The 26,589-nt window shown below is 52.4% G+C and overlaps 2 protein-coding genes across 2 annotated transcripts; both read left to right on the plus strand.

The window, feature by feature from the left end:
• Positions 1–9: 9 nt before the first annotated feature.
• LOC308512002 (erythroid transcription factor-like) lies at positions 10–5,736 on the plus strand (the record flags this gene model as incomplete). Its single annotated transcript, XM_081081804.1, has 3 exons — positions 10–30; positions 4,774–4,899; positions 5,368–5,736. The coding sequence occupies 3 exons, from the start codon at positions 10–12 to the stop codon at positions 5,734–5,736; spliced, it is 516 nt and encodes a 171-aa protein (XP_080937930.1).
• An 11-nt stretch (positions 5,737–5,747) lies between these two features.
• Positions 5,748–11,474, plus strand: LOC308512003 (erythroid transcription factor-like; the record flags this gene model as incomplete). Its single annotated transcript, XM_081081805.1, has 3 exons — positions 5,748–5,768; positions 10,512–10,637; positions 11,106–11,474. The coding sequence occupies 3 exons, from the start codon at positions 5,748–5,750 to the stop codon at positions 11,472–11,474; spliced, it is 516 nt and encodes a 171-aa protein (XP_080937931.1).
• Between the last annotated feature and the right edge of the window lie 15,115 nt (positions 11,475–26,589).

The following is a 26,589-nucleotide window of genomic DNA, read 5'->3' on the forward strand; positions in this document are numbered from 1 at the left end:
ACACAGAGCATGACTCAGAGCAGGGGTAGGGTCCCTCTCGGTGTGGAGCCAGAAGTTTCTACAACCCAACCTCTGGGCCCCCCCCAGCTCTTGGTCTGGGCCATCAATGATGTGTAAAATAAATCATCAGAGTCCTGAAGTTGGAGGTGTGAGTCTGAGTGGGACTGAATAAAGAGCCGTGGTAGGTGGGGTGTGCAACGGTGCCTGTGGTTCTCTGGTGATGGCGTGAGGCCGTGTGAGACAGCACGAGTCACCCTTCATGATAATGGGTTATGATGTGCAAGTATAAGAGTGTACTAGTATGTGAGACCACGTGTGACAGCAACCAGGGTGTATGATACGGCGTGTACCTGCACACGTCATGGGCAGAGACAGTGTGGTGGCTGAATGCTCTGTGAGGTGGTGACCATGGGGGTGAGGTTCTGAGAGATGGTGTGCATGACACCAGACAACTGTGAGAAACGGGGCACCAGTGACTGTATGAGAGGACGTGGGGGTAGGTGTGCAACGGGGTGTGCTGAGGCAACATGTGAGGCTGTGCTCATGTGATTGTGCACCATGCAGGGTGGTTCTGAGGCGGTGTGACAGCATGTGTACCAGGCACAGCGTTTGCTCAATAAACATTTCCGGGATGCTCACCAAGGGCTGTGTAGGACGGAATGTGGAGACCTAGCAGTGTGACCTGAGGTACTGCGTGTCAGGAGGTCTTTGTGGGTCTGGCAAGGGCAGCACTTGTGTGCAAGCATGTGCCTGTGAGCGTATCGCACATCCTGTGCCCTGTCACAGTGCCTCCGAGTGGCTGACAGCGTGAGCAGCTCTGTACACTTGCTTGTGGAGGTATCAATCTATATACAGGTGCAAGTGAGGGGCCCACCTCCAGGGGACAGAAGACATGTTCAGGACAGGAATGGGAGGCCAAGAGTGGGGCTGGAAAGGCAGCCAGCAAGAAGGGCAGAGGCCGGTCTGGGACCGTGGGGTTGTCCATGGGCCCTCCTGTCACTCACCTCTTATGTCTCTCAGCCCAGCTCGGCCTGCAGCCCTGTGGGAAATGGTAGAGAAGGAGGGGGAGATTAGGAGGACAAAATAATCTCTAGGGGGGATATTTAGACCCCATAGGTGGTGAGCTCCCCACAGTGCCAACTCCCTCCCCAATGCACCCACTCACCTGGGATGTGTTCTTCCATGGAACAAACCCTCACACTGGAGCATGCACAGAGTCAGGTGACATCCTAACCCAGACAGGTTAAGCGTCTCTCCCAAGGCCACACAGCTGGTGGCACAGGGCTGAGCCAGGCTCCATGACTGAGCCCCCCCACTGCCCAGAGGCTCCTAACCGCAAGCAGCCCTCTTTCCTGAGCGCTCACTGTGGTCAACAACAGCGGAAGGCTCAGGTGCTTTCCTTCATGAACAGCTGAAAAAATACTCTAGTCCGGCTGCTGTGGCTCAGTGGTTGAGCGTCAGCAGAACAGCATCCCTTCAGCTCGTCAGCACACTGGCCCACTGAAGAACCACAGTAGTCCCTGCTCATGACAGGGATTGTCCAGAACTTCCCTGGCCGCTCCACAGAACCCCAGCCTCCTCATCCTGTGGGAGCCCCTGTCCTCGTCTTGAACAGAAACCTCTTGCAGAACCTGTGCTGGACAGGCCTCTGGACCCGCCGTGTTCAGGAGCCCCGGATCCCCAACTCCTATCAAAACGGCAGCCCAGCCTGGTTCAGGAGCCTCTCTGATACTGGAGCTCTCAGGGAACCCTTTCTCTAATCCACAGGAAACCCATCCTGACCCTGAGCAGGATCACCGGTCCTCACCTTCCACAGGAGGCACCCTGTCCTGCCACCACAGCACAGGAACCTCCGCCTTCCCTGGTGGCAGGACAGAGCCTGCCCCACCCACCCTTATAGAAATGCCTGGCCTGAGCCTCTTCATGGGACTCCATCTCTATAGGAATCCTGCCTGGACCTTGGACGGGACAGCTCTGTCCTCACACTGCACTGCAGCCCTGCCGTCCAGGTAGCATTTTACAACCACTTGGCTCATCTTACAATCTAGTTCTGAAACCACCTCCCTGACTCTGTCTGCAGAAATTCTCTCTTACCATTGATGTTTCTATCCCTCTCCCTTCCTCTCTGAAATCTTTAAAAATATATTTTAAACAAAGAAACCCCCATCTGTAAACTCTTTGGGAACCCTGATTGAGGTCAGGAGCCTTGCTTACATCATTGACAATGACCCCTGACGTCACTCTGCACAACAATCCCTACCTCACACGCTACCCCACAGAGTCCACAGGAACCTGCGATCCAACTCCCAATGTGAACTTCAATCTTGAACTTACATGGAAAACCTTTCCTGAATCTGTGGGAGGCACCTGTCCTGACCCCCTAACTTTAAGTCCAGACCTCATCCTATACAGGCACCGACAGCCTCACCTGGCACAGGACCCCCTGCCCAGACACTGTGCAGGGCTTGCTGACCTAACCCTGTGCTGGCTCCATGGCTCTGACCCTCTACAGGAAGCCTTGCCTATAACAGTGCTGGATTCTGCAGAAACCTTTCCCTGACTTCCAACAGAAATCCGCAACTGGACCTGTATCGGGAATCTCTGACCTGATCGTTCATAGGAACCCCTGAACTTGCCCTCTGGAAACACCCTCCTGACCCTGTATCGGAAGCCCTGATGTGACTCTCTCTGACAGCCTTGGTGTGGAAGCCTTGCCCTCCCCTTGTACAGGAGCCACTGTCTTGACTATGGCTAGTGGCCACCACATGAAACAGCATAGCTCTGGGGAGTCTACAGAATCCTGTAGCAGGCACTGCTATAGGCTTTTCAACCCTGCTCCCCTTTCTTCCTGACTCGCTCACTTCCCCAGCCTCGTTGCAATGACAGGTGGACATGTGACAGTTCTGATCAATCGAGTGAGCAGAGTGGCAGATGCAACTTCCAGGCCTGGCCCATAGGAACCTCTCATGGGCCCTCTTATGAGCCCTGGCTGGTGTTCTCAGTGGTTAGAGCATGGGCTTGTGCACTGAAGGGTCTCGGGTTTGATTCCCAGACAAGGGCATGCACCTGGGTTTACGTTCGATCCCCGCCCCAGTTGCAGCATATGCAGGCAGCTGCTGCCCTGGCTGTCCTGGCAGGGTTCCATGTTGCTGGGGTATCCATGGAGACCCTTAGCTAGGGTAGAATCCCACAAAGAAGCCATCTTAGAAATGGCCAGAAGCCTTCACGAGGCTCTGTGGATCACGTTCCCTGTGTATGTGCAGACCTGGGAACGTACATCCCCAGACTGCCTCATTGGGAATGAATACGGTAAGGAGGTGGGGGTGACCCTAGTTGAGTGGCCCATGGGGCTCCACAAAGTTATGCTAAAAGCCCATTGGGAAAAGGCTGCTGGTGGCTGCAGCTGCCAGAGTGACCACTGGGGCTCAGACCCAGGAGTCACCCAATGGCCAGCAGCTGCTCTGGCAACCTATGGGAAGGAAGGTGGGAAGGCTGGCCACCATGTGGGGCTGTTGGGAATCACTGCATCTTGAAAGCAGGATGGCTTCAGACCTTCTGTTCCCTTCTTTCTTCCTTCCCATACCCACCCACACCCCAAACAGTCTTCGAGGTTAATGCATGCCTCTGCTGTGTGGAGGGGACCCCAGGAGGCTCACCATACACCAGCTGGTCCTATGGCAGCACGGGGCTCTACCCTCCCGCAACGGTGAGCCCCACCTGGGAGTACAACGATCCCCAGGCCTTAGAAGATTCCTATGCAAGAGGCACCTTCCTAGAGAACATCAGGACACCGCCACTGCGTCCGGACCTGTTGGCGCTGGGGCCTGCGGTGCCTTCCTCCATCCCTGTCCCCAGCAGTGCCTACGGGCCCCCCGACTTTCCTAGGAGCTTCTTTCCACCAACCAGAAGCCCCCCCAATCCAGCGGTCTATTCCTCCGCCAACCTCCAAGGAACCCTGCCCCTGTCCACCTGTGGTGAGGTTCCCCCAAAGGGACAGGGAGGTTGAGGAGGGGGATGGGGTCCAAGGCAAAGTTGGGCTGAGCCTGGTCCCTCTTGCCCCTGTCCACCTCACCAGAGCCCTGGGATTGTGCGCCGTGCAGGGTGGTTCTGAGACGCTGTGACAGCATGTGTACCAGGCACAGCGAAAGTCCGGCAGAGCGAAAGTCCGGCAGAGCGAAAGCCACTCCTCAGTGCCACCTGTGCAATGCCGGTGGTCAGACGATGACCAGGCACAACAAGCCCCAAAGGCGCCGGGTAAGAGCCCAGGCCGGCCTCCCCTCACCCAGGTACTCTGTTCTCACTCCGGGCAGGGATCTATCTCTGCCCTCACACTCTATGAGAACCCACATGCCCCCTCCCTGCCCCATCCACTCAGGGACCCAGCTCTGTACAGGAGTGTCTACCCTCAGCCCACCCTCGGGCTGCAAGCAGGCACGCCGTCCACTCCCTGCACAGCAGTTTTCATCCTTGGCTACACACTGGGATCACCGTGGGGCCCTCCCGAGATGGGTTGATTTACTTGGTCTGGGGCGCTGCCTGGGCATCAGGATTGTTTTCGACTCCCCAAGTGAGTCCAATGTCCGCCAACGCTGAGAACCACTGATGAAGCACCCCACGCCATTTGGAAAGCCCCGGGACAGGAGGCCATGTCCTCGCCCCTCAGAGCACCCTCAGTCTATGCCTTGTCCAGGAAGCCCTGCCTGCACCCTGACCCTCACCTCCTGGGTCCTCCACCCCCCAATGCACTGACCCTCACATTCTTGCTGCCCCCAGAAGGTCAGCAAGCGGGCAGGTGCCCAGTGCACCAACTGCCAGACAACCATCACGGCAGTGTGGCGGCTGAATGCCAATAGAGACCCCGTGTGCAACGCCTGCGGCCTTTATTACAAGCGACACCAGGTGCGCCCTGCCTCTTGGAGCCTGCCCCCTGCACCCCCATCCCTCTAACCTGGCCTTCCTTCTCCTTTTCCTTTCCTGTATTCTTCCAATCTCCCTTTCTCTCTTCTCCCTGTTATTCTACTCCCTCCTCCTTCCCTATCACCCTTCTCTTCTCTACACCTTCATCTCCTCCCTGCCTGTCTTTTCCCTCCTGTTCCCTTCTCTCTCCTCCATTTCTCATTTCCTTCCCCCTCCCCTCCAGCCATCAGCTAGTCCTATGGCTAGAGGCTCCCTCAGCCTTTCCATTGCGTAGGGCCTCACAAGCTCATGACTCCTTAGGGCATTATCTGTGCCACAGCTGGGGCCTGCTCCCCTAGTCCTTGACCCAGTTCCCGACTCTGAAGGAGTGGGGTGGAGAGGGTGTCCCTGGTGGAGACACAGAGGCAGAAGTCTGAGGTTGGGGAACACTCATGGCCTCTCTTTCATCAGGTGAACCGACCACGGACCGTGCAGAAGGGTGGTATAAAGTCTACAAAACCCAGGCCGTCACAGAAAGAAAAGAAGCCAGTGTCGAGCCTGGGAGGCACAGGACCAGCGGATGCACCGGCTGGTGGCTTCATGGTGGTGGCTGGGGGCAGCGATGGTGGGAATTGTGGGGAAGTGGCCTCAGGCTTGAGATTGGGCCCACCTGATACTGCCCATCTCTACCAAGGCCCGGGCTCCGTGGCGCTGTCAGGGCCTGTCAGCCACCTCATGCCTTTCCCCGGGCCCCTGTTGGGTTCACCCACAGGCTCCTTCCCCACAGGCCCCACGCCTCCCACCACCACCAGCACTGTGGAGGCGCCTCCCAGCCCATGAGGACACAGAGCATGACTCAGAGCAGGGGTAGGGTCCCTCTCGGTGTGGAGCCAGAAGTTTCTACAACCCAACCTCTGGGCCCCCCCCAGCTCTTGGTCTGGGCCATCAATGATGTGTAAAATAAATCATCAGAGTCCTGAAGTTGGAGGTGTGAGTCTGAGTGGGACTGAATAAAGAGCCGTGGTAGGTGGGGTGTGCAACGGTGCCTGTGGTTCTCTGGTGATGGCGTGAGGCCGTGTGAGACAGCACGAGTCACCCTTCATGATAATGGGTTATGATGTGCAAGTATAAGAGTGTACTAGTATGTGAGACCACGTGTGACAGCAACCAGGGTGTATGATACGGCGTGTACCTGCACACGTCATGGGCAGAGACAGTGTGGTGGCTGAATGCTCTGTGAGGTGGTGACCATGGGGGTGAGGTTCTGAGAGATGGTGTGCATGACACCAGACAACTGTGAGAAACGGGGCACCAGTGACTGTATGAGAGGACGTGGGGGTAGGTGTGCAACGGGGTGTGCTGAGGCAACATGTGAGGCTGTGCTCATGTGATTGTGCACCATGCAGGGTGGTTCTGAGGCGGTGTGACAGCATGTGTACCAGGCACAGCGTTTGCTCAATAAACATTTCCGGGATGCTCACCAAGGGCTGTGTAGGACGGAATGTGGAGACCTAGCAGTGTGACCTGAGGTACTGCGTGTCAGGAGGTCTTTGTGGGTCTGGCAAGGGCAGCACTTGTGTGCAAGCATGTGCCTGTGAGCGTATCGCACATCCTGTGCCCTGTCACAGTGCCTCCGAGTGGCTGACAGCGTGAGCAGCTCTGTACACTTGCTTGTGGAGGTATCAATCTATATACAGGTGCAAGTGAGGGGCCCACCTCCAGGGGACAGAAGACATGTTCAGGACAGGAATGGGAGGCCAAGAGTGGGGCTGGAAAGGCAGCCAGCAAGAAGGGCAGAGGCCGGTCTGGGACCGTGGGGTTGTCCATGGGCCCTCCTGTCACTCACCTCTTATGTCTCTCAGCCCAGCTCGGCCTGCAGCCCTGTGGGAAATGGTAGAGAAGGAGGGGGAGATTAGGAGGACAAAATAATCTCTAGGGGGGATATTTAGACCCCATAGGTGGTGAGCTCCCCACAGTGCCAACTCCCTCCCCAATGCACCCACTCACCTGGGATGTGTTCTTCCATGGAACAAACCCTCACACTGGAGCATGCACAGAGTCAGGTGACATCCTAACCCAGACAGGTTAAGCGTCTCTCCCAAGGCCACACAGCTGGTGGCACAGGGCTGAGCCAGGCTCCATGACTGAGCCCCCCCACTGCCCAGAGGCTCCTAACCGCAAGCAGCCCTCTTTCCTGAGCGCTCACTGTGGTCAACAACAGCGGAAGGCTCAGGTGCTTTCCTTCATGAACAGCTGAAAAAATACTCTAGTCCGGCTGCTGTGGCTCAGTGGTTGAGCGTCAGCAGAACAGCATCCCTTCAGCTCGTCAGCACACTGGCCCACTGAAGAACCACAGTAGTCCCTGCTCATGACAGGGATTGTCCAGAACTTCCCTGGCCGCTCCACAGAACCCCAGCCTCCTCATCCTGTGGGAGCCCCTGTCCTCGTCTTGAACAGAAACCTCTTGCAGAACCTGTGCTGGACAGGCCTCTGGACCCGCCGTGTTCAGGAGCCCCGGATCCCCAACTCCTATCAAAACGGCAGCCCAGCCTGGTTCAGGAGCCTCTCTGATACTGGAGCTCTCAGGGAACCCTTTCTCTAATCCACAGGAAACCCATCCTGACCCTGAGCAGGATCACCGGTCCTCACCTTCCACAGGAGGCACCCTGTCCTGCCACCACAGCACAGGAACCTCCGCCTTCCCTGGTGGCAGGACAGAGCCTGCCCCACCCACCCTTATAGAAATGCCTGGCCTGAGCCTCTTCATGGGACTCCATCTCTATAGGAATCCTGCCTGGACCTTGGACGGGACAGCTCTGTCCTCACACTGCACTGCAGCCCTGCCGTCCAGGTAGCATTTTACAACCACTTGGCTCATCTTACAATCTAGTTCTGAAACCACCTCCCTGACTCTGTCTGCAGAAATTCTCTCTTACCATTGATGTTTCTATCCCTCTCCCTTCCTCTCTGAAATCTTTAAAAATATATTTTAAACAAAGAAACCCCCATCTGTAAACTCTTTGGGAACCCTGATTGAGGTCAGGAGCCTTGCTTACATCATTGACAATGACCCCTGACGTCACTCTGCACAACAATCCCTACCTCACACGCTACCCCACAGAGTCCACAGGAACCTGCGATCCAACTCCCAATGTGAACTTCAATCTTGAACTTACATGGAAAACCTTTCCTGAATCTGTGGGAGGCACCTGTCCTGACCCCCTAACTTTAAGTCCAGACCTCATCCTATACAGGCACCGACAGCCTCACCTGGCACAGGACCCCCTGCCCAGACACTGTGCAGGGCTTGCTGACCTAACCCTGTGCTGGCTCCATGGCTCTGACCCTCTACAGGAAGCCTTGCCTATAACAGTGCTGGATTCTGCAGAAACCTTTCCCTGACTTCCAACAGAAATCCGCAACTGGACCTGTATCGGGAATCTCTGACCTGATCGTTCATAGGAACCCCTGAACTTGCCCTCTGGAAACACCCTCCTGACCCTGTATCGGAAGCCCTGATGTGACTCTCTCTGACAGCCTTGGTGTGGAAGCCTTGCCCTCCCCTTGTACAGGAGCCACTGTCTTGACTATGGCTAGTGGCCACCACATGAAACAGCATAGCTCTGGGGAGTCTACAGAATCCTGTAGCAGGCACTGCTATAGGCTTTTCAACCCTGCTCCCCTTTCTTCCTGACTCGCTCACTTCCCCAGCCTCGTTGCAATGACAGGTGGACATGTGACAGTTCTGATCAATCGAGTGAGCAGAGTGGCAGATGCAACTTCCAGGCCTGGCCCATAGGAACCTCTCATGGGCCCTCTTATGAGCCCTGGCTGGTGTTCTCAGTGGTTAGAGCATGGGCTTGTGCACTGAAGGGTCTCGGGTTTGATTCCCAGACAAGGGCATGCACCTGGGTTTACGTTCGATCCCCGCCCCAGTTGCAGCATATGCAGGCAGCTGCTGCCCTGGCTGTCCTGGCAGGGTTCCATGTTGCTGGGGTATCCATGGAGACCCTTAGCTAGGGTAGAATCCCACAAAGAAGCCATCTTAGAAATGGCCAGAAGCCTTCACGAGGCTCTGTGGATCACGTTCCCTGTGTATGTGCAGACCTGGGAACGTACATCCCCAGACTGCCTCATTGGGAATGAATACGGTAAGGAGGTGGGGGTGACCCTAGTTGAGTGGCCCATGGGGCTCCACAAAGTTATGCTAAAAGCCCATTGGGAAAAGGCTGCTGGTGGCTGCAGCTGCCAGAGTGACCACTGGGGCTCAGACCCAGGAGTCACCCAATGGCCAGCAGCTGCTCTGGCAACCTATGGGAAGGAAGGTGGGAAGGCTGGCCACCATGTGGGGCTGTTGGGAATCACTGCATCTTGAAAGCAGGATGGCTTCAGACCTTCTGTTCCCTTCTTTCTTCCTTCCCATACCCACCCACACCCCAAACAGTCTTCGAGGTTAATGCATGCCTCTGCTGTGTGGAGGGGACCCCAGGAGGCTCACCATACACCAGCTGGTCCTATGGCAGCACGGGGCTCTACCCTCCCGCAACGGTGAGCCCCACCTGGGAGTACAACGATCCCCAGGCCTTAGAAGATTCCTATGCAAGAGGCACCTTCCTAGAGAACATCAGGACACCGCCACTGCGTCCGGACCTGTTGGCGCTGGGGCCTGCGGTGCCTTCCTCCATCCCTGTCCCCAGCAGTGCCTACGGGCCCCCCGACTTTCCTAGGAGCTTCTTTCCACCAACCAGAAGCCCCCCCAATCCAGCGGTCTATTCCTCCGCCAACCTCCAAGGAACCCTGCCCCTGTCCACCTGTGGTGAGGTTCCCCCAAAGGGACAGGGAGGTTGAGGAGGGGGATGGGGTCCAAGGCAAAGTTGGGCTGAGCCTGGTCCCTCTTGCCCCTGTCCACCTCACCAGAGCCCTGGGATTGTGCGCCGTGCAGGGTGGTTCTGAGACGCTGTGACAGCATGTGTACCAGGCACAGCGAAAGTCCGGCAGAGCGAAAGTCCGGCAGAGCGAAAGCCACTCCTCAGTGCCACCTGTGCAATGCCGGTGGTCAGACGATGACCAGGCACAACAAGCCCCAAAGGCGCCGGGTAAGAGCCCAGGCCGGCCTCCCCTCACCCAGGTACTCTGTTCTCACTCCGGGCAGGGATCTATCTCTGCCCTCACACTCTATGAGAACCCACATGCCCCCTCCCTGCCCCATCCACTCAGGGACCCAGCTCTGTACAGGAGTGTCTACCCTCAGCCCACCCTCGGGCTGCAAGCAGGCACGCCGTCCACTCCCTGCACAGCAGTTTTCATCCTTGGCTACACACTGGGATCACCGTGGGGCCCTCCCGAGATGGGTTGATTTACTTGGTCTGGGGCGCTGCCTGGGCATCAGGATTGTTTTCGACTCCCCAAGTGAGTCCAATGTCCGCCAACGCTGAGAACCACTGATGAAGTACCCCACGCCATTTGGAAAGCCCCGGGACAGGAGGCCATGTCCTCGCCCCTCAGAGCACCCTCAGTCTATGCCTTGTCCAGGAAGCCCTGCCTGCACCCTGACCCTCACCTCCTGGGTCCTCCACCCCCCAATGCACTGACCCTCACATTCTTGCTGCCCCCAGAAGGTCAGCAAGCGGGCAGGTGCCCAGTGCACCAACTGCCAGACAACCATCACGGCAGTGTGGCGGCTGAATGCCAATAGAGACCCCGTGTGCAACGCCTGCGGCCTTTATTACAAGCGACACCAGGTGCGCCCTGCCTCTTGGAGCCTGCCCCCTGCACCCCCATCCCTCTAACCTGGCCTTCCTTCTCCTTTTCCTTTCCTGTATTCTTCCAATCTCCCTTTCTCTCTTCTCCCTGTTATTCTACTCCCTCCTCCTTCCCTATCACCCTTCTCTTCTCTACACCTTCATCTCCTCCCTGCCTGTCTTTTCCCTCCTGCTCCCTTCTCTCTCCTCCATTTCTCATTTCCTTCCCCCTCCCCTCCAGCCATCAGCTAGTCCTATGGCTAGAGGCTCCCTCAGCCTTTCCATTGCTTAGGGCCTCACAAGCTCATGACTCCTTAGGGCATTATCTGTGCCACAGCTGGGGCCTGCTCCCCTAGTCCTTGACCCAGTTCCCGACTCTGAAGGAGTGGGGTGGAGAGGGTGTCCCTGGTGGAGACACAGAGGCAGAAGTCTGAGGTTGGGGAACACTCATGGCCTCTCTTTCATCAGGTGAACCGACCACGGACCGTGCAGAAGGGTGGTATAAAGTCTAGAAAACCCAGGCCGTCACAGAAAGAAAAGAAGCCAGTGTCGAGCCTGGGAGGCACAGGACCAGCGGATGCACCGGCTGGTGGCTTCATGGTGGTGGCTGGGGGCAGCGATGGTGGGAATTGTGGGGAAGTGGCCTCAGGCTTGAGATTGGGCCCACCTGATACTGCCCATCTCTACCAAGGCCCGGGCTCCGTGGCGCTGTCAGGGCCTGTCAGCCACCTCATGCCTTTCCCCGGGCCCCTGTTGGGTTCACCCACAGGCTCCTTCCCCACAGGCCCCACGCCTCCCACCACCACCAGCACTGTGGAGGCGCCTCCCAGCCCATGAGGACACAGAGCATGACTCAGAGCAGGGGTAGGGTCCCTCTCGGTGTGGAGCCAGAAGTTTCTACAACCCAACCTCTGGGCCCCCCCCAGCTCTTGGTCTGGGCCATCAATGATGTGTAAAATAAATCATCAGAGTCCTGAAGTTGGAGGTGTGAGTCTGAGTGGGACTGAATAAAGAGCCGTGGTAGGTGGGGTGTGCAACGGTGCCTGTGGTTCTCTGGTGATGGCGTGAGGCCGTGTGAGACAGCACGTGTCACCCTTCATGATAATGGGTTATGATGTGCAAGTATAAGAGTGTACTAGTATGTGAGACCACGTGTGACAGCAACCAGGGTGTATGATACGGCGTGTACCTGCACACGTCATGGGCAGAGACAGTGTGGTGGCTGAATGCTCTGTGAGGTGGTGACCATGGGGGTGAGGTTCTGAGAGATGGTGTGCATGACACCAGACAACTGTGAGAAACGGGGCACCAGTGACTGTATGAGAGGACGTGGGGGTAGGTGTGCAACGGGGTGTGCTGAGGCAACATGTGAGGCTGTGCTCATGTGATTGTGCACCATGCAGTGTGGTTCTGAGGCGGTGTGACAGCATGTGTACCAGGCACAGCGTTTGCTCAATAAACATTTCCGGGATGCTCACCAAGGGCTGTGTAGGACGGAATGTGGAGACCTAGCAGTGTGACCTGAGGTACTGCGTGTCAGGAGGTCTTTGTGGGTCTGGCAAGGGCAGCACTTGTGTGCAAGCATGTGCCTGTGAGCGTATCGCACATCCTGTGCCCTGTCACAGTGCCTCCGAGTGGCTGACAGCGTGAGCAGCTCTGTACACTTGCTTGTGGAGGTATCAATCTATATACAGGTGCAAGTGAGGGGCCCACCTCCAGGGGACAGAAGACATGTTCAGGACAGGAATGGGAGGCCAAGAGTGGGGCTGGAAAGGCAGCCAGCAAGAAGGGCAGAGGCCGGTCTGGGACCGTGGGGTTGTCCATGGGCCCTCCTGTCACTCACCTCTTATGTCTCTCAGCCCAGCTCGGCCTGCAGCCCTGTGGGAAATGGTAGAGAAGGAGGGGGAGATTAGGAGGACAAAATAATCTCTAGGGGGGATATTTAGACCCCATAGGTGGTGAGCTCCCCACAGTGCCAACTCCCTCCCCAATGCACCCACTCACCTGGGATGTGTTCTTCCATGGAACAAACCCTCACACTGGAGCATGCACAGAGTCAGGTGACATCCTAACCCAGACAGGTTAAGCGTCTCTCCCAAGGCCACACAGCTGGTGGCACAGGGCTGAGCCAGGCTCCATGACTGAGCCCCCCCACTGCCCAGAGGCTCCTAACCGCAAGCAGCCCTCTTTCCTGAGCGCTCACTGTGGTCAACAACAGCGGAAGGCTCAGGTGCTTTCCTTCATGAACAGCTGAAAAAATACTCTAGTCCGGCTGCTGTGGCTCAGTGGTTGAGCGTCAGCAGAACAGCATCCCTTCAGCTCGTCAGCACACTGGCCCACTGAAGAACCACAGTAGTCCCTGCTCATGACAGGGATTGTCCAGAACTTCCCTGGCCGCTCCACAGAACCCCAGCCTCCTCATCCTGTGGGAGCCCCTGTCCTCGTCTTGAACAGAAACCTCTTGCAGAACCTGTGCTGGACAGGCCTCTGGACCCGCCGTGTTCAGGAGCCCCGGATCCCCAACTCCTATCAAAACGGCAGCCCAGCCTGGTTCAGGAGCCTCTCTGATACTGGAGCTCTCAGGGAACCCTTTCTCTAATCCACAGGAAACCCATCCTGACCCTGAGCAGGATCACCGGTCCTCACCTTCCACAGGAGGCACCCTGTCCTGCCACCACAGCACAGGAACCTCCGCCTTCCCTGGTGGCAGGACAGAGCCTGCCCCACCCACCCTTATAGAAATGCCTGGCCTGAGCCTCTTCATGGGACTCCATCTCTATAGGAATCCTGCCTGGACCTTGGACGGGACAGCTCTGTCCTCACACTGCACTGCAGCCCTGCCGTCCAGGTAGCATTTTACAACCACTTGGCTCATCTTACAATCTAGTTCTGAAACCACCTCCCTGACTCTGTCTGCAGAAATTCTCTCTTACCATTGATGTTTCTATCCCTCTCCCTTCCTCTCTGAAATCTTTAAAAATATATTTTAAACAAAGAAACCCCCATCTGTAAACTCTTTGGGAACCCTGATTGAGGTCAGGAGCCTTGCTTACATCATTGACAATGACCCCTGACGTCACTCTGCACAACAATCCCTACCTCACACGCTACCCCACAGAGTCCACAGGAACCTGCGATCCAACTCCCAATGTGAACTTCAATCTTGAACTTACATGGAAAACCTTTCCTGAATCTGTGGGAGGCACCTGTCCTGACCCCCTAACTTTAAGTCCAGACCTCATCCTATACAGGCACCGACAGCCTCACCTGGCACAGGACCCCCTGCCCAGACACTGTGCAGGGCTTGCTGACCTAACCCTGTGCTGGCTCCATGGCTCTGACCCTCTACAGGAAGCCTTGCCTATAACAGTGCTGGATTCTGCAGAAACCTTTCCCTGACTTCCAACAGAAATCCGCAACTGGACCTGTATCGGGAATCTCTGACCTGATCGTTCATAGGAACCCCTAAACTTGCCCTCTGGAAACACCCTCCTGACCCTGTATCGGAAGCCCTGATGTGACTCTCTCTGACAGCCTTGGTGTGGAAGCCTTGCCCTCCCCTTGTACAGGAGCCACTGTCTTGACTATGGCTAGTGGCCACCACATGAAACAGCATAGCTCTGGGGAGTCTACAGAATCCTGTAGCAGGCACTGCTATAGGCTTTTCAACCCTGCTCCCCTTTCTTCCTGACTCGCTCACTTCCCCAGCCTCGTTGCAATGACAGGTGGACATGTGACAGTTCTGATCAATCGAGTGAGCAGAGTGGCAGATGCAACTTCCAGGCCTGGCCCATAGGAACCTCTCATGGGCCCTCTTATGAGCCCTGGCTGGTGTTCTCAGTGGTTAGAGCATGGGCTTGTGCACTGAAGGGTCTCGGGTTTGATTCCCAGACAAGGGCATGCACCTGGGTTTACGTTCGATCCCCGCCCCAGTTGCAGCATATGCAGGCAGCTGCTGCCCTGGCTGTCCTGGCAGGGTTCCATGTTGCTGGGGTATCCATGGAGACCCTTAGCTAGGGTAGAATCCCACAAAGAAGCCATCTTAGAAATGGCCAGAAGCCTTCACGAGGCTCTGTGGATCACGTTCCCTGTGTATGTGCAGACCTGGGAACGTACATCCCCAGACTGCCTCATTGGGAATGAATACGGTAAGGAGGTGGGGGTGACCCTAGTTGAGTGGCCCATGGGGCTCCACAAAGTTATGCTAAAAGCCCATTGGGAAAAGGCTGCTGGTGGCTGCAGCTGCCAGAGTGACCACTGGGGCTCAGACCCAGGAGTCACCCAATGGCCAGCAGCTGCTCTGGCAACCTATGGGAAGGAAGGTGGGAAGGCTGGCCACCATGTGGGGCTGTTGGGAATCACTGCATCTTGAAAGCAGGATGGCTTCAGACCTTCTGTTCCCTTCTTTCTTCCTTCCCATACCCACCCACACCCCAAACAGTCTTCGAGGTTAATGCATGCCTCTGCTGTGTGGAGGGGACCCCAGGAGGCTCACCATACACCAGCTGGTCCTATGGCAGCACGGGGCTCTACCCTCCCGCAACGGTGAGCCCCACCTGGGAGTACAATGATCCCCAGGCCTTAGAAGATTCCTATGCAAGAGGCACCTTCCTAGAGAACATCAGGACACCGCCACTGCGTCCGGACCTGTTGGCGCTGGGGCCTGCGGTGCCTTCCTCCATCCCTGTCCCCAGCAGTGCCTACGGGCCCCCCGACTTTCCTAGGAGCTTCTTTCCACCAACCAGAAGCCCCCCCAATCCAGCGGTCTATTCCTCCGCCAACCTCCAAGGAACCCTGCCCCTGTCCACCTGTGGTGAGGTTCCCCCAAAGGGACAGGGAGGTTGAGGAGGGGGATGGGGTCCAAGGCAAAGTTGGGCTGAGCCTGGTCCCTCTTGCCCCTGTCCACCTCACCAGAGCCCTGGGATTGTGCGCCGTGCAGGGTGGTTCTGAGACGCTGTGACAGCATGTGTACCAGGCACAGCGAAAGTCCGGCAGAGCGAAAGTCCGGCAGAGCGAAAGCCACTCCTCAGTGCCACCTGTGCAATGCCGGTGGTCAGACGATGACCAGGCACAACAAGCCCCAAAGGCGCCGGGTAAGAGCCCAGGCCGGCCTCCCCTCACCCAGGTACTCTGTTCTCACTCCGGGCAGGGATCTATCTCTGCCCTCACACTCTATGAGAACCCACATGCCCCCTCCCTGCCCCATCCACTCAGGGACCCAGCTCTGTACAGGAGTATCTACCCTCAGCCCACCCTCGGGCTGCAAGCAGGCACGCCGTCCACTCCCTGCACAGCAGTTTTCATCCTTGGCTACACACTGGGATCACCGTGGGGCCCTCCCGAGATGGGTTGATTTACTTGGTCTGGGGCGCTGCCTGGGCATCAGGATTGTTTTCGACTCCCCAAGTGAGTCCAATGTCCGCCAACGCTGAGAACCACTGATGAAGCACCCCACGCCATTTGGAAAGCCCCGGGACAGGAGGCCATGTCCTCGCCCCTCAGAGCACCCTCAGTCTATGCCTTGTCCAGGAAGCCCTGCCTGCACCCTGACCCTCACCTCCTGGGTCCTCCACCCCCCAATGCACTGACCCTCACATTCTTGCTGCCCCCAGAAGGTCAGCCAGCAGGCAGGTGCCCAGTGCACCAACTGCCAGACAACCATCACGGCAGTGTGGCGGCTGAATGCCAATAGAGACCCCGTGTGCAACGCCTGCGGCCTTTATTACAAGCGACACCAGGTGCGCCCTGCCTCTTGGAGCCTGCCCCCTGCACCCCCATCCCTCTAACCTGGCCTTCCTTCTCCTTTTCCTTTCCTGTATTCTTCCAATCTCCCTTTCTCTCTTCTCCCTGTTATTCTACTCCCTCCTCCTTCCCTATCACCCTTCTCTTCTCTACACCTTCATCTCCTCCCTGCCTGTCTTTTCCCTCCTGCTCCCTTCTCTCTCCTCCATTTCTCATTTCCTTCCCCCTCCCCTCCAGCCATCAGCTAGTCCTATGGCTAGAGGCTCCCTCAGCCTTTCCATTGCTTAGGGCCTCACAAGCTCATGACTCCTTAGGGCATTATCTGTGCCACAGCTGGGGCCTGCTCCCCTAGTCCTTGACCCAGTTCCCGACTCTGAAGGAGTGGGGTGGAGAGGGTGTCCCTGGTGGAGACACAGAGGCAGAAGTCTGAGGTTGGGGAACACTCATGGCCTCTCTTTCATCAGGTGAACCGACCACGGACCGTGCAGAAGGGTGGTATAAAGTCTAGAAAACCCAGGCCATCACAGAAAGAAAAGAAGCCAGTGTCGAGCCTGGGAGGCACAGGACCAGCGGATGCACCGGCTGGTGGCTTCATGGTGGTGGCTGGGGGCAGCGATGGTGGGAATTGTGGGGAAGTGGCCTCAGGCTTGAGATTGGGCCCACCTGATACTGCCCATCTCTACCAAGGCCCGGGCTCCGTGGCGCTGTCAGGGCCTGTCAGCCACCTCATGCCTTTCCCCGGGCCCCTGTTGGGTTCACCCACAGGCTCCTTCCCCACAGGCCCCATGCCTCCCACCACCACCTGCACTGTGGAGGCGCCACTCAGCCCATGAGGACACAGAGCATGACTCAGAGCAGGGGTAGGGTCCCTCTCGGTGTGGAGCCAGAAGTTTCTACAACCCAACCTCTGGGCCCCCCCCCAGCTCTTGGTCTGGGCCATCAATGATGTGTAAAATAAATCATCAGAGTCCTGAAGTTGGAGGTGTGAGTCTGAGTGGGACTGAATAAAGAGCCGTGGTAGGTGGGGTGTGCAACGGTGCCTGTGGTTCTCTGGTGATGGCGTGAGGCCGTGTGAGACAGCACGAGTCACCCTTCATGATAATGGGTTATGATGTGCAAGTATAAGAGTGTACTAGTATGTGAGACCACGTGTGACAGCAACCAGGGTGTATGATACGGCGTGTACCTGCACACGTCATGGGCAGAGACAGTGTGGTGGCTGAATGCTCTGTGAGGTGGTGACCATGGGGGTGAGGTTCTGAGAGATGGTGTGCATGACACCAGACAACTGTGAGAAACGGGGCACCAGTGACTGTATGAGAGGACGTGGGGGTAGGTGTGCAACGGGGTGTGCTGAGGCAACATGTGAGGCTGTGCTCATGTGATTGTGCACCATGCAGGGTGGTTCTGAGGCGGTGTGACAGCATGTGTACCAGGCACAGCGTTTGCTCAATAAACATTTCCGGGATGCTCACCAAGGGCTGTGTAGGACGGAATGTGGAGACCTAGCAGTGTGACCTGAGGTACTGCGTGTCAGGAGGTCTTTGTGGGTCTGGCAAGGGCAGCACTTGTGTGCAAGCATGTGCCTGTGAGCGTATCGCACATCCTGTGCCCTGTCACAGTGCCTCCGAGTGGCTGACAGCGTGAGCAGCTCTGTACACTTGCTTGTGGAGGTATCAATCTATATACAGGTGCAAGTGAGGGGCCCACCTCCAGGGGACAGAAGACATGTTCAGGACAGGAATGGGAGGCCAAGAGTGGGGCTGGAAAGGCAGCCAGCAAGAAGGGCAGAGGCCGGTCTGGGACCGTGGGGTTGTCCATGGGCCCTCCTGTCACTCACCTCTTATGTCTCTCAGCCCAGCTCGGCCTGCAGCCCTGTGGGAAATGGTAGAGAAGGAGGGGGAGATTAGGAGGACAAAATAATCTCTAGGGGGGATATTTAGACCCCATAGGTGGTGAGCTCCCCACAGTGCCAACTCCCTCCCCAATGCACCCACTCACCTGGGATGTGTTCTTCCATGGAACAAACCCTCACACTGGAGCATGCACAGAGTCAGGTGACATCCTAACCCAGACAGGTTAAGCGTCTTTCCCAAGGCCACACAGCTGGTGGCACAGGGCTGAGCCAGGCTCCATGACTGAGCCCCCCCACTGCCCAGAGGCTCCTAACCGCAAGCAGCCCTCTTTCCTGAGCGCTCACTGTGGTCAACAACAGCGGAAGGCTCAGGTGCTTTCCTTCATGAACAGCTGAAAAAATACTCTAGTCCGGCTGCTGTGGCTCAGTGGTTGAGCGTCAGCAGAACAGCATCCCTTCAGCTCGTCAGCACACTGGCCCACTGAAGAACCACAGTAGTCCCTGCTCATGACAGGGATTGTCCAGAACTTCCCTGGCCGCTCCACAGAACCCCAGCCTCCTCATCCCGTGGGAGCCCCTGTCCTCGTCTTGAACAGAAACCTCTTGCAGAACCTGTGCTGGACAGGCCTCTGGACCCGCCGTGTTCAGGAGCCCCGGATCCCCAACTCCTATCAAAACGGCAGCCCAGCCTGGTTCAGGAGCCTCTCTGATACTGGAGCTCTCAGGGAACCCTTTCTCTAATCCACAGGAAACCCATCCTGACCCTGAGCAGGATCACCGGTCCTCACCTTCCACAGGAGGCACCCTGTCCTGCCACCACAGCACAGGAACCTCCGCCTTCCCTGGTGGCAGGACAGAGCCTGCCCCACCCACCCTTATAGAAATGCCTGGCCTGACCCTCTTCATGGGACTCCATCTCTATAGGAATCCTGCCTGGACCTTGGACGGGACAGCTCTGTCCTCACACTGCACTGCAGCCCTGCCGTCCAGGTAGCATTTTACAACCACTTGGCTCATCTTACAATCTAGTTCTGAAACCACCTCCCTGACTCTGTCTGCAGAAATTCTCTATCATTGATGTTTCCATCCCTCTCCCTTCCTCTCTGAAATCAATAAAAAAATATTGTAGTACCAATGTTACATTTTTAGCTTTGATAAATGTGTTATGGTTATGTAAAGTGTTAACATTAGGGATAGCCTAATGTTATGGTCATTCAGAATTCCCTGTTTGACCTTTACAACTTTTCTGTAAGTCTAAAATTATTTCAAAATCAAATGTTTTATGAAAGTGAGCAAAGTTTTAAACTAACTCTTCACCAAAGGAAATACACAGATGACAAATAAGCAAATTAAAAGGTGATTATTATTATTACCCATTAGGGAATTGTAAGTTAATACTACAATGAGGTACTGATAGACACATTAAAATGGTTAAATTAAAAAGAAAATCCCCAAACTGGCCATATTGAATGTTGGTAAGGTGGAGAACAATTGGAATTTTCATAATTGCTGGTAGTAATTTAAAATAGTACTACTATTTTGGAAAACACTTTAGCAGTTTCTTGACAAGTTATACATACACTTACCATATGATCCAGCCGAGAACAAGGAAAGCACGCCTGCGTATGTATATTTACACATAAACGTTCATAGCAGTTTTTTCTGTAATAGCTAAAAACTGGAAACAACCAAAATGTACATTAACAGGTGAATAGATACACAGATTATGGAATGTTAATGTTTAAAATACTACTCTGCAACGAAAGGAAGAAAATATTGATACAAACCTTGTAAATCTTAAGTAATTATGTTGACAGAAAGAAATCAGGCAAAAATAATATGTATTACATTACTACATTTGTATAATATTCTAGAAAATGCGAACTAATCTGTAATGATGGAAAGCAAATGAATTGTTGCTTTTGGAGTAAGAGATTGGGCACTGGTGAAAGTGAGAGCTTATCAAGAATCATAAGGAAACTGGGAGTGATAGATAAGTTTACTTCCTTGATTGTTGTAGTACTTTCATGGGTATATCCACATGTCAAAACTTTTCAAATTATAAACTTTAAATATGTTCAGTTTATTATATTACAACTAGAGGCTTGGTGCACAAAATTCATGCACTTGGGGGAGGGGGGTCAGTCCCTCAGCCCAGCCTGTGCCCTCTCGCAGTCTGGGAGCCCTTGGGGGGTGTCTGACTGCTCCTGCCACCACTGTTGCGCTCATCAGTCATGAGCCCGGCTTCTGGCTGAGCAGCGCTCCCCCTGTGGGAGTGCACTGGCAGCTCCTGCATTGAGTGTCTGCCCCCTGGTGGTCAGTGTGTGTCATAGCGACTGGTCATTCCGCCGTTTGGTCGATTTGCGTATTACCCTTTTATTATATAGGATTATACGGCAATAAATCTATTTAAAATATACCTATTTCAAAATTTAGATTTTATGTTAATTTTATGTAATAAGCATAATCTATGTATAAAATTAAATATAATTAAATAGCAGTTGAAAGTATTGGTTCTCAAACCTCAGCATGCATTGGAATCTGCTTGATGGCTTTTTCATAAAAAAGATTTCTGGGCCTCATCTCCAGAATTTCTAGTTCAGCAGGCGTGAATTTGGATCTGATAATTTGCATCTTTTTAACATGGTCCCACATGGTACTGACTTTGAGAACACTGGTATGGGTTTAATGTATAGGCTTTTGGGATCAGAAACACCTAAGTTTTAATCCTGGTTATTTTGTTTACTAGTTGTATGTCTCTAAGCAACGGATTCCCCTAATGAAAAATGGAAATGATAATAATTGTCCCACAGGACCCTTTTATGAATTAAATGATTAAAGTGATTAGCATAATAATGCTTGGCATGTAACAAGCCAATAAAATAACTAATTGACAGTTTGTTTTTGTTTTTAGTGGAGAAAATAAATGGCAGTGGTCTTAAAATATTTAGCATGTCTTTCCAGTGACAATGGTTTCTACCTCAAGAGTTATTTGTTAAAAAATTGGGGACATCTATAATATTTTCAACAATAAAGATAAAATTTTAAAAAATTTAAAAAAGAATTAGGTTTTTATTTTGAAATACACTACATTGAAAAGAGAAAGAGAGGCACAAAGGGGCCTCTTTGAGGATTCAGAGTTGAATCCACATTTCCCATAGAAAAAAGACAAGTGCTTAGGTACAATCCACAAAATAAAATCAGTTATTTGCCATACTGCAATGAATCTACACACATTTTAAATGTATTAAAATATTTAGTATTTTGCAAAAAAAATCTTTTTCACTGTGTTATTTTAAAATTTATTTTTATATGTTTTTAATTGATTTTAGAGAGATGAAGGGAGAAGGAGAGAGAGGAACATCAATGTGAAAGAGAAACATGGATCCGCTGCCTCCTGAACACCCCCTTCTGGGGATCAAACCCACAACCCCGCGCATGTGCCCTGACTGAGAATGGAACCGGTGACCCGTTGGTTCATGGGATGATGTCCAACCAACTGAGCCACACCAGCCAGGACTTGTTATTCATATTTATTTATTTATTTATTTAAATATTTTTATTGATTTTTTTACAGAGAGGAAGGGAGAGGGTTAGAGAGTTAGAAACACCGATGAGAGAGAAACATCGATCAGCTGCCTCCTGCACATCTCCTACTGGGGATGTGCCCGCAACCCAGGTACATGCCCTTGACCGGAATCGAACCTGGGACCTTTCAGTCCATAGGCCGACGCTCCATCCACTGAGCCACACCGGTCAGGGCTTGTTATTCATTTTTAGCGTCCCTCTTTTATTTGTGATGATATTTTTCTTTTTAATGGTAAAATTGCCTCATAACTAATTTATGTGATGAAAATATTTGCAGCAAATGATATCTACAGCAAAGATGCTACAGCAAAAATACTGGACACAGTAATAATAACCATTAGACGATAAATGTTATCATGTTTATGATATATTAGAGACCACTCAAAATTGAAAATCCATTATAATCAGCAACTTGGAAAAGGGTGGGCTTGCTTTCTAGAAACACTGTTGTGATACAAATGTCTGTTGTATTAATAATTATTTGTATACAGGTATTCCCAGTTCACATTACTCCACTTCACTTTTGCAAAAGACCCACATTAGCGCAGTAACTGCTTTCGCTAACCAAAATAAATTGGAAGAGATTTTTGGCTTTTACAAAAGAAAAAAAAAGCCATTATACTACTACTATAGGTGCTGCTGGTCAGATTTGGGCCCTATCCATTTATATGTCACGTAAAATAAAGGTAGATGGGGAAAAAAGAGACATCTGTAATCCTTTCAACAATAAATATAAATTTAAAAAATAAAGTAAGGGAGATGAACACAGAAATACTTAGCAAACACTCCCAATGTTTGTAAGACCATGATGAGACCAGTAATGGGACCTCTATTTAACTGACAAGCTTTTCATATCCTGTTTACTGAGGTTTTCCTCCAGCATTAGCAAGACACCTTCAGCATGATGACATATGTTCTGCATTCAGATTTCTTTGACTTATCAGTAGTTTCCCTGTCTCTTAGAATAAGGTCATAATAAAATCTCCAATTTAGCAATAAAGGGACTGAACCCAAGGATCAATGGTTGAAAGATGGAAATAGGAAAGAAATGTGTTTCAGGGAAAATGGCAGAAATAGTCTGTATATGTTTAACATCCAGCATTAGGTTCTGATTTTTAAAATTCAGATGAACATTGTATTTTTTTTTAAAAAAAACATGACATTGTTTTGACACTTTGGGTTGCATCTAAATAGCTTAAAACCTTTTAAAATGTTCTCTGATAAAATTGTAACTGTAAATCTGAGCTTGAGTTTTGAAAATACGTACTGTGCGATTATTTCGTAAGGTGACTTAGGGAAGATGAAAACTTTCAGAGTACCTTTTGGAGAGTGTGGGGTTGGGGACCAGGTATGCATGCCTGACTCTAGAATTTGTTCCTGCCAAGGCAGAACAGTAGTTGTCCTTTTGAGTAAGATTCTGATGAGCCACAGGAAAAGAAACAGAAAAACTTTGGACTGATGGTCTCATCCTTGGACCTTGGGTTTAAGGCTCAAAAGTGAGCGCTAGCAGTGAGGGTCCTTGTTGTAAATGTTCCCTCCACGTCCCGCGTGGTTCAGGGCTCAGGATCTGGAAGAGGAGCCGCACACAAATGAAAGAGAAAAGACACGAGATAATGTGTGAATACTGGGGGCCAGGTGGGTAAGTCCAACTCAAGAGGAAGGACTTCCATTGGGGCTCAGGCCATACCGACCTTTTATAGTCAGAGGTAAACAAGGCAGTGGTCACCATAGTTACACAGTTCTTGTGAGTTTCACTTGTTTTGACCATGGTTACACTTCCTGCACTTCCCTCAGCCCATTAGCTTCCCAGATAGGATCTGGGGAGTGTTATAAGGTCAAGCCTAATTATGCTAAGAGGACTGTGCCCTCTAAGCTGGGACTTGTTCGTGACTTTGCCAACAGGTCAGTCCGAGGCTTAACCCTATATCAGCTCCCCACAGGTCCTGAGGAAGGCAATTGATACTCTGAAGTAGGTTTCATGCCTAGGTATTGGCAAGGGATACCAGCTATGGGTGAAGTGTCAGATGGCATCATCAAACCTCTTCATTTGGCCTGAGAGAGCTGATCTATGTGTCTGTAGGAGGGTTATCTGTGTATAAAATTGGGAAAGTAAACAATTAACAGAGCTGTGATAACAGTGGTCGAAAACCCTCTCAATTGAGAATACAGCCAGTGTGTGTGTATGTGTGTTTGTGTGTGTGTGTGTGTGTGTGTGTGTGTGTGGTGGTGAGCATAGAGCGGCACAGGGCCCAGTGCCACTGGACCCTTATGAGTAGTGAAGGTAATGACAAGCCCTAATACAACACCTGATCATTAAAGCCCACAAAGCCAGAAAGATGTGACACCAACAGGTATGATAGGGGAATTATAATGGCCAAAATGAGGCCATAAACCTATACTGATTCATCTGGGAGAAAAGAGGGGACTGAGGAAGAGGATTATTTATGGTCCAGGCAACTCTTCTGGTGGGGCGCTGCAATCCACTAAGTATTCTCATTGTTACTGCTACTCTAATGCCTGTGAATACAAGTCTTCCTCAGATTCATGTGCTATAACCTGGAGAAGCAAGGGCCACTTAAACAGAGTATTACCAAAGTGGCTGAGGATTAATGACAGAGAATTGAGCCTAGCCCAGCCGTGGGCAAACTACGGCCCGCGGGCCGGATCCGGCCCGTTTGAAATGAATAAAACTAAAAAAAAAAAGACCGTACCCTTTTATGTAAGGATGTTTACTTTGAATTTCTATTAGTTCACACAAACACTCCATCCATGCTTTTGTTCCGGCCCTCCGGTCCAGTTTAAGAACCCATTGTGGCCCTCGAGTCAAAAAGTTTGCCCACCCCTGGCCTAGCCAGTATGTATGGAGAGCCATAATGCACATTATATTCTTGGTGAGAATAAGCACACACACAAATAAACTTCCTATGTAATAAAAACCTAATATGCAACTTGTCCCCTCGACCGGGAGTTCGACCGCTCGCTATGATGTGCACTGACCACTAGGGGGTGGTGTGGAACATGGTGAGTGTCAGCGAGGTGGCACAGGCAGCTGGTGGTAGTGGAGGCACTGCTGGCCCCGATGGGCCCCGACGAGAGTGGGACCACAGTGGGATGGTGTGGAGAAGAGGAGTGGGTGGTGCCAGGCCAAGGTGGGTGTGAGTGGGGCCCAATCACTCCACTGACTGCCCTGAATATGGCGACCAGCAGTGGCAGTGGGGGGCTGGGCCACCGCCTGGCTCTCAGGCACTGCGGGAGCTGGGAAGGAGCCCAGTGACTCGGGTGGAGGGGGGCGTGCGGGGGCCCAGGGGCCCAGGTGCTGCCCAGGGCCCAGAGGTCAGTTGGAACCTGCCCTTCCATCCCAGACGCATGCGCTTCAGTCACTGGCCAGGCCTAGGGACTGCACCCATGCATGAATTTCGTGCACCAGGCCTCTAGTAAAAACAGAAAGGCCACCAATTCAATAAACAATAATTGAGCACTTACAATATATTGGGTGCTATGCACGATGGTAGGACTATCAGGGCAAGTAAACATATACTTGTCATATGTAAATAACTATACTATTTTCTATGCATGACTAGAGCTATAACAGAGGAGAAAATGAAGAGCTTTGTATGAAAGAGCAAAACATTTAAGTAGTTATAAAATAGTAGCAGGGTGGCCTATCGAAAAGAGTGGATTTGGGTTTAGCAGTTTTTAGTTCGGGGTGTTAGTCCTGATTATTGCCTTTCAAAATTAGAAAACCCTATCAAGACAAGTAATTTACCCAAATTGCGAGGTTATGGTATTGTTAGAATAGAGATTAGCTCTATAACTCCTAGACCCTGCTCCTTTCATTCCACCGTATTTTCAGGGCAATGCATTATTTGGTCTCCGGGTTGTAGGGCCTACATTTCGAAAGGATGACAGCATGTCCTTAAAAGCTACGGCCTGCCTATTATTAAATATTAAAGACCTTTTTTCTTTGGCAGTCTTGTGGTTCTTAACACAGTAAGACTTCTCCGCTAAGGTGGTTTCAAGGGGTGATGGAATTGCACAAATACTTGATTGTAAAATTCAAACGAAAATTACCTTTGCCATAAAGAACATAATCATCTTCTTAATGAACACGCTCTGGAACATGAACAGCAGTACACTATGGTCATTTGGAATCAATCAAGCAGTCAGTAACCAATCACCTCTCTTTCCTTTCACCCTTCCCCCACCCCACTGCAGTGCAGTAATATGGCTGCTTCCAGACTGTGAAAATGAGTCCCTAGGGATATTGTATCCGGCAAGTGAAAGCAATAAACTTATCTGGGGAATCTGTTCTGCTTCTGAAGGGAAAGAAAAAAGGGCACTAAGTCAATACCCAGACTTTCAAGTCAGAGTCCTGATTACTTTCGAAAAGTTTTTATCACACTGTGGCACGTGATTTTTCTAAGGTGCCTTCCCCTTCCCCTCCACCTAAAAGGGACTTCATATCGGACAAAAACTAGGGAGTTATGGTTCACCTCACTTACACTGAAGTCTCCCACCATGGAACTTACAGTTCTTGCTGTAACATTCTGGTCCACCTGCAGGCCAGTAGGACCAAAGGCCTCCCTCCATTCATTGAACAGTAACCAGCATCTATTAGCTTTTATTTTATTCTATGTCTTTTGCTAAGCTTTTTATGTGTTTCACTTTATTTTTTTAATCCTCACAGAAGCAGAATTATTGTTCCTACATTCCTGCAGATAAGGTAATGAGTTTATTTTTTTGTTTTTTGTTTTGTTGTTAATCCTC

The sequence above is a fragment of the Myotis nattereri genome (assembly GCF_964212035.1).
Source record: "Myotis nattereri genome assembly, chromosome: X".
Classification (NCBI taxonomy): Eukaryota; Metazoa; Chordata; class Mammalia; order Chiroptera; family Vespertilionidae; genus Myotis; species Myotis nattereri.